Source organism: Cyphomyrmex costatus, unplaced genomic scaffold (genome assembly GCF_001594065.2).
Source record: "Cyphomyrmex costatus isolate MS0001 unplaced genomic scaffold, Ccosl1.0 scaffold502, whole genome shotgun sequence".
NCBI lineage: Eukaryota > Metazoa > Arthropoda > Insecta > Hymenoptera > Formicidae > Cyphomyrmex > Cyphomyrmex costatus.
In genome coordinates, this window is record NW_017279285.1 from 996464 (window position 1) to 1005361 (window position 8898).

The 8898-nt window shown below is 25.1% G+C and overlaps 1 protein-coding gene across 1 annotated transcript in view; it reads right to left on the minus strand.

Annotated features, from left to right (window-relative positions):
- LOC108778566 (esterase E4) overlaps positions 1-5006 on the minus strand; it is a 5704-nt gene extending 698 nt beyond the window's left edge. The window contains exons 1-8 of the mRNA XM_018545777.1: positions 4932-5006; positions 3805-3942; positions 3130-3418; positions 2370-2555; positions 1696-1895; positions 1372-1543; positions 479-796; positions 71-215 (exon numbers count right to left, since the gene is read on the minus strand). Coding sequence (XP_018401279.1) covers positions 71-215; positions 479-796; positions 1372-1543; positions 1696-1895; positions 2370-2555; positions 3130-3418; positions 3805-3936 — 1442 coding nt within the window. The 5' untranslated portion in view covers positions 3937-3942; positions 4932-5006. The remainder of the gene's footprint in view (positions 1-70; positions 216-478; positions 797-1371; positions 1544-1695; positions 1896-2369; positions 2556-3129; positions 3419-3804; positions 3943-4931) is intronic.
- Positions 5007-8898: the final 3892 nt, after the last annotated feature.

Below are 8898 nucleotides of genomic sequence, written 5' to 3' on the forward strand. Positions count from 1 at the left end.
TATATATATATATATATATATATATATATATCTCAATATTTCCTATAAAACAAAGAAAAAATTTATGTACCCTGTTTTAGCAAAATCCGTCCACATTTGCGTAAAATAATTTATCATTGTGTAGTCATCTGAACCAGGCTTAGGTAGTGACAAGTTCATTGCATTTGCAACTTCTGGGCAAAATAAGAAAAACAAATCCTCTCCGTGGGACACTCCTGTAAAATATTTTTACAATATAAAATTGTTCTGAGAATTGCAGACTTATTATATTTTCTAAATTTACATATTTCTTAAATTTTTAAGTTTATTAAATTTTTTAATATTAATTTTTTTGTTAAATACGAGATATTCGTTTTTGCTTTATATACAATTAATCAAACAGAGATGAACGTAATAACTGAAAAATAAAAATCTAGAAGCATCAAGCATCACTGAATAAAAATAGATTTGTATTAATTATATAGCAATAATATTATACCTGGAAGTCCGAAACGTTGCACTTTTTTCATAAGAGAAGTTTTGCTCTCGTAATCGAAATGATATAGATACGTTGATTTGTAACCACCAGAAGACTTTTGTAGTTCACATACATCCATTATGTCGCGTACGAAATATTCGTCTCCTAAGAAATACGCATAATTTATCAAAGTTTTCTCTGATATTTCTTCTTTTCCAAAATATAGAGATCTTAATTCTTCGACAGTAATTCCTATTTTAGGTAATCTGGATAATACATTTGGTAATATTGCTTTTTTAAAATCAGCATTTACTTTTTCCAAATCTTCTTTGCTTATATCTAAAACAATTTTAAAAGTGTCATTATAACAATTATTTTGAGGTATTGCATGCTAAACAAGTAATAATATTAGGAGAACTTTTTTTATTAAAGACTAATTGATTTTATAATGTTTGTGAAAAGCATTTATCTTTAAAATATAATGCATAATATAAAACAATAATAATATATTATAAACTTTTTATCTAGTGTTGTATTTCAATATTGTATTTAATATAGATTTGAACGTTGGCAAACATAAAACCAATAATTAACTAATGTTTTTACAAAAATATTTTAAAGGAACATTTATTTGGAATTTATATGATTGTAACTTTGATGTATATGTATATAATATATAATTATAGTTCTTATGTAAAAATTTGAAAGTTATACCAAAATATAATTTGTTTCTTAATATTATAAGAAGATTAAAATATTGTAAAAAGTTTTTAAATATTGACAGCATATGTAAGTGGATATTATCGTATTATTTGTATTAGGTCACATTGAAGACTCATATAAAAGAACAAGGAACAAAACAATTTAAGATACTTTTAGTGAAAACAGTAACGTGTAATTGTACAATACATTACCTCCAAAAAAGTCGCTACGTAAAATAAATATCCCTTCATTACGAGTAAATCCTAAAAGGAAGGGCACTTGAATCCCGTGGTTTATATATTCTTTTAGAGGTTTGGGAAAAACTGGATTCGGCGATTTAATGTCCAGACTAGGTGTGAAGCAAAAGGTAAAACTCAATCTCTCCTGATGATATTGAAAATATTTTATAATATATATATATATATTGAGATATTTTATTTTTTGCATAGGAAATCAAGAAGCTATATATAGAAATATATCATCTACGTTTTTTCTCAAAAAATATTTCAATGTTTTTAAATAAAACATATACTTACTGCTTCTGTGCAAATTGGCCATTGTGAATTTTCAGTAAGTATTTTCGCATCAATAGTTTTTAGAAACTCGTATGCGACTTTCGGATCTGATGTTGCTTTTCCAAGTCTTTTGGCAAGCCTAAAGCCATGATCTGTCCATTCATGGAAAGCCCAAGGATTTAAAGCAACGCCGCTTTGTGCGATTACTTTATGGAATAAACCTATAAAGCACAGTTATAACAAAACTATTTTAATAAATTTATTATCGTAATATCTTGCTTTCTTTCCTTTCATCTGCTTCATACACAATATTAAAATTAATCAAACTTTTATTCATTATTGATTTTTTTTGACACATTTGATGTGGAAAATTCCTTAACCTAATGATATTAAAAAAATTTATTCTTCTTACTTTCTATAAATAAATAAATAAAATTTAAGTTTTTACATTTTATTATCTTTTTGTAACAAAAAGAATGAGTTTTTATACAAACATACATTAAAAAATAAAATTTTAAAGAATGTTTATAAGTATAGTAGAAAATTAACGAAAAAAAATTTTTTTATTCAACTATTCCTAAGTTTTTATTCAACCCTTTCCGTTAAATCATGTCCAAGAGTTGATCAAAATATATTATATTAAAATAGGATAAAAAATAAAGATCTTATACCGAAAAAAAATTTGTAGATTATACCTTTAGCTAACGGAGACAGAGCTAGACAATGTACGATGGCACCGCCAGCACTTTCTCCGAAGATAGTGACATTTCCTGGATCTCCACCGAATTTCAATATATTTTTTTGGACCCATTTTAATGCTAAGATTACATCTTTTAGTCCTTGATTACCTGCTGCCAATTTATCGTTGAGATTTAGAAAACCTGAAACCATACTCCGTATTTTTCGTTATCTCGATAAAATCATCTAGATGAATAAATGACTTTATCTTATCTTCATCTAGATTATTAAGAATATAGATTATCTTTATTTTATCTTAAAAAGAAATGTTATCTTTTTCAAACTATTTAAGATTGTATAAGAGTATTATAAGAAATTAACTTTCAATAGTAATAGTAGTGTTGAGTATTTTTTTTGTTCTATAAATAAAAAAAGATTAGTACATCAGTCATTTAAAGATAATACATTGAAATACTTTTATATTTAAAAAATAAATCTAAGGAAATAGATATTCTTCATTTGTATCCACATATAAAATAAATTTTTTTTAAGTATAACACATCATTGCCATTATCAACGCCAAAAAATATTTATTCTTTAACATTCCTGATAATCACGTAAGTAAATATATTTATTTTTATTTTTAATTTTTACATTTTCTATTAACATTTGATAATAATGTATGTTCACATCCTTTGAAGAAAATTGGAAAAAGTTCTGAATGCGATATACAAATGCGAGCATACAAATTACATAAAAAAATAATAGATGACATACCTAGAACGCCTAATCTATAATTTAGAGTAACCAATACTACGTCTTTTTGCACGATATAATCGGGACCGTACCATTCTGCACCACCGGAACCTATAATATAGCCACCACCGTGCATCCATACCATTACCGGACGCTTTTTCGAGGATTCGATTTTTGTGGTATATACATTTAAATAGAGGCAATCCTCATTTCCTATAACTTTGTGTGTGACAAGCTCTACTTGAACAGCTATGTTTCCATATTTTGACGCGTCTCTTTCACCGGACCATGATTCCGCTGGTATCGGATCCTAAATATATAAAAAATGTATGTATGTATATATATATATATATATATATTTAACAGAATATTTAATTTTAAAAAAGGAGATATATATTTTAAAAATTATAGAATCTATTCTATTATAATTAATTCGTCAACGTTTGAAGAAAATATAGACTTTTTTCTTTCATTCTAATTCTAAGGGAATAATTTTAAGGGAGATCAGCTAAAGTTTATCTTTCTATTATTGTTAAAGAATTAATTATACTACTTCTTGTATAACAATAAGGCACTAATTAACTTACTAACAAGGAAACCACACGAAATTCACTTTTTTATGTAATCTATAAGTATATATAGATATATTAAAATCAGAATTTAACACTTTGTATGATTCCCTTGTAAGTAACTTACCTTAAATCTAAGTTCGCCAACTGGAGGTTTAGCATATGGTATTCCACGAAAGGCAAGATAACGAACATTATAGCCATCTACGACAACTCCGACCAATTTTCCTTCAGTTATTTGTACTTTTATTTCACTCATAATATACTATAAGAAGAAATATGAGCACAACATCAAAAGATCTACTCGTGTTTGTTTATAACATATTTATAATGTTTTATAAATTTATAAATTAATAAATATATGCTTTTTTGAAATATATTTTAACTGTCATTTTGATACTTTTTTCTTTTTTATATTACAATATACTGTTTTATTAGTGTTTTTATATTATAAATATTATTGAATTAGTTGCAACATTTTATTATATTAGATATTTTAATTATTAATATCGATTATGTAAAATGAGATAAAATATGGATTTTTAAAACTTTGAAATAGTCGCTTGACTTTTATCATTTTATCTCTTGATAATATATTAAACTTTTTTAAATTAATGTGTCATGTATAAGAAGTAAAGCCTATTCTACAAAGCGCTTTTTGTTTCTCGGTTTTTTTTTTGTTTTTTGATATCTTTATATTTTGACTTTTTGGTTCTTATTCCGTTCTGCGTTTTCTGTCGCTCGAGACAAAAGTTAACAAATTTTTAAAGAAACAGGAAACACATAACAAGAAATACAATTGTCCATAAAACGATCACAGAAAGAAAAAAAGCAAGAAACTATAAATAAAAAGCACATTATATTATAGGGTAAAAAAAAAACAGAAAAGGCACATTGCAGATTAGGTTTTAAAAAATTAACTAATCACAGTTCTTTATCTTATGCTTTCATTGATTCATTTATTGCTAATGTCTCATTAGGCTCTAATATTACATTTGTCGTACGACAAAGAATTTCAAGTCTATTGATCGGCTGCAAGGAAGAGAAGCTGCCTAATCTTTCTATCTTATAGTCAATCAATGAATTTAAACCTATATCGTACAACAAATTATGTAATATTAGTCTTATGCGTTATACAGTGTTATATAAAAATCTATGTCGCCTTTACTGTTGTCTATGAGGTTGGAATATCGCAATATAAACGCAAATTTATCCTGAGTATATAAAGAAATGTTTCTAAAAGATGTTATTTACCTGCGTATACCACGTAGTTTTGTGATACTATTTTTAATTACTTTTATTACGCAATATTAATTGGCTGACTTGAACGTTTTGATGTTTCAAAGAAAACTAATTGGATTTTCAAGAATGTCTGCCAGTTTTATATATCCTCCACTGAACTTACAAATATGTAAATTGGTATAGAAAAAGGAGAAATATCTGATTTATGGGACACTTAGTTTCGTTTTTTTCTATTTTTACAATTTGAATTTTACTATTATGCAACTTGAATTTTTCTGTCTCTAATCAGAAAATATTAACGTTATCTAATTCAAGATGTAACTAACATTCTTATCGTATAAAACTAAAATGAATCTGAAAAATTCATAAGAAAATAGATAACATAAATTATATCACAGTTTCATATAATGATACAATATTAAAATTTTTATGTAATAAATATGTAATAAATATACATATGGATAAAATTTTTTATGTGACATATGATGATTGGATCTGGGTATCTATTATAGAACAAAGTTGGAATGAATTTCCCCCGATTGGTATTATTTTTTTTTTTTTTAGAAAACACAATAGAAATCTAAGGAATAATTGAATAATTCCGATAGAAAATACATTTCGATTTGTTCCTTGATAAGAATCCTATACTGTTTTAATTATTTTCAAATGTGAATTGAGTTCGAATTTACTCAAAATAGTTTATATAAGAATATAAATCTATAATCGAAAAATTTTGAAAATTTATTATGTGGAACACTAATACAATTGGTGCATTAAAAAATTTTAATGACATAAAAATATAAAATGTATAATATTGTGATTAAAAAAGATACTTAATTCATATGAATTAAAATATTTGCGAGAATTAATTATAAATTTTCAAAACGGTTATTTATTAACCAAATTTTATACCATATAAACATAAAATTATTAGACTTTTTATTTCCATTGTTTATTTCTAGAAATTATATGAAATCATGAAGATATTATTGTACTGTAAAAACAAATGTTTCTTTATACTTTGTTCATGAAAAACTTTCAAAAATAACCTTGTGAATTTAATTTTTGCACGTATTACATGTATTATATATTGCCGCTATTCATAGTCTATTTTTAAGTTTAAGTCGTCTTATGTAATGACTTAACAATTTTTTTATTTAAGTAATTAAATAATACCTCTTTTTTCTCTGTGATTGATTTATGACATCTCAAGACTGTATGTTTAAATACAGCCTTAAATATAAGAATTGACTTTAAATATTGGCTTATGCTTTTGTAATCCATAAATTAAAATGGTGTGTGGATTAGATCACGTCTGCAGATCTTGACAAAAGATGCTATCAAAGAAGTTATCCTGAAGAATCTTCTCTATTTTAGAAATAGAAAATTATTTTTTACATATTTTTCTTTTATTTATTTATTTTTTTAATAACATTTGCAAAGTGACTTTCAAATTTTATTGAAACATTCATAAAAGCGACGAAGTTATAAAAGAGTGAATTAAGACGATTTAAATTGAATTAAATTAGAGTATGGATCTCCTATAGTGAATTGAATTAGAGCATAGAAGTTTCTTGGCAAACAAGGTACAAACATTTAAAATCATTGTTATACAAAGATGTATATTCGTACACACGTGCGCATTATTATAATTATGCATAATTGTTTGACTTTATACATGAAATTTTTAAAGGATTCAGTAAATTATCGAAAATCTATTTAATTTAGTATTTTTCTAACTCTAACATTACGTAGTGCATTAGTATTCTTCCAACTTAAATTATAATACTTATAATTTACAATAAATTAGTATTCTTCTAATTTACAAAATGCATGCAAACTGAAACACATTTATTTAAATCACCGAATATAATTAAAAAAGATAATAAAGACTATTAAAGAAGTTATATTAAGAAAATAAAATTCGAGAATAAAAAATTTTAAAAATAAATATCTTTTAATAAATAATAAACCAGGCAATATATCTACATATTTTACTTACAAGCTTTCTCTTTGTGACAAAAAATAAGGATTCTTATAAAGTTTTGAAAATAATTTATTTAAGAAATGTTGAAGAAAATACTTAAGATAACAACAAAGGTTTTAAGTATTTGACTTTGAAATATACTTATTGTCTTTCAAAAATCATGGAAGATACAGATTTCGTAAACGTTTGTACCTACAATAAAATATTTTATTTAATATTAATCATTGATATTTTCAATTAAATTAGTTATTAATCAATATTGTACTGATAACGCAACATCAATATCGATTAAATTTTACGTTTTAATGATCTCTAATAAAATAAATATATTCGCATAAGAATGTACGGTTATCGTATAACATTTGATCTATAACTGCATGATATTTTATTATGTCATCAAATTTTTACTATATGTAGTATAGATGATAAAATGAGAAATAATTCACTTTACTTAGTACCTACTGTGAAAAAAATTTACTAAATTTTAATAAATATTAATGGTAAATTAAAAAGACAAAATAACAGAGATTTAAAAAAATTTTTTTTTTTAATGAAAAAGTCAAACCATAAAATAAATATCAAATGATCAAAAAAACGCAAAAACATAGCATTAAAAAATAATAGAATTAAAAAATGACAATATATAATTATAATAAGACTCAATAAATTTAAAAAATAATAAAAGGAAGCAGAGCTATGAGCCTAAAAATTCGTTGAATTCAGGCCCCGCCAGGGCTCGACTACACTACTGTATAAAATTCAATGTAATGATTCTGAGGTTTCTTATGTAGAGCAGACAGGTAGACAGCTGGAAACAAGAATAAATGAACATCGTAGTCATATAAATCATAATACATCTACGAGATCGGTAGTAACTGAACACAGATTAGAATGCAATCATGATTTTCAGTGGGATGATGTAAAAATTCTTGATAAAGAACCTTGTTACAAGAAACGCTTGGTCTCAGAAATGTTAAATATTAAAAAACAGAAACTTAGTCTAAATTTACAAACCGACACGGAAGGTCTTCATAAGGCATATATACCATATACCCAATGTAAACAAAATTTGATCTTCTGATATCAGTTATTGCTGCTCTGTTTTTATAGTATGTGTTGGTCTGTTGAGAAAGTTTGACGTATCTTTGTATAATTGACCACACGATATATTTCGACACAGTTTTTTATTTTTATTATTTTTTCGACATATTACATTTTATTCATTCTCTACTGAAGGCCTATTGTTTTTTGACATCTATCATATTGACTATTATTGTACATATATTGATACACAGACCAACTAACATTTTCGCATATAGATATAAATCCTTTGGTATATTGAATTTTATTATTTTTAGAAGTCAGAATTACAGTCGTTTGATTTATACATTTCTTTCAATCTATAATCTGTTAACCGTCTATTGCTTTATCAGATCTATATAACTATTTTATAAATTTCACATAAGTATTGTTGTTCATCCATAATTTTATATTTCAACGTTTCATCTGAGGAGGACCAGAATTGTTGGTCGAAACTAGTAATGTTAAATAATGTCAATTTGACGTCATATAGACCGAATTTAGTCATTTTTTGATCATGATAAAAATCTCGATCTCAGATAATAAAACAAAAAGGATGACAGTAAAAAGCAAGTTAATATAAGGTCATTTTTAAGTCATTTGAGATCGAGATTTTTATTACGATCATGAATATCAAAAAATGACTAAATTCGGTCTACATACCATATATGACGTCAAATTGACATTATTTTGATTGTCTCGTTCTCCTTGCAATGATTCAAGAATTCGTAAAATTTCTGATAGCACTTTATTGAGAATATTTCTCCATTTCTCCGACCTCTGTTGAAAAATGCCATTAATAAAAAGAAAACATTATATACGTATAAGCGCTCCATCGAGAGTAATTTACTTCATCAATAAAATTGTCATTTACTGTCAATATGTATGTCAATAAATATACTTATGATAAAA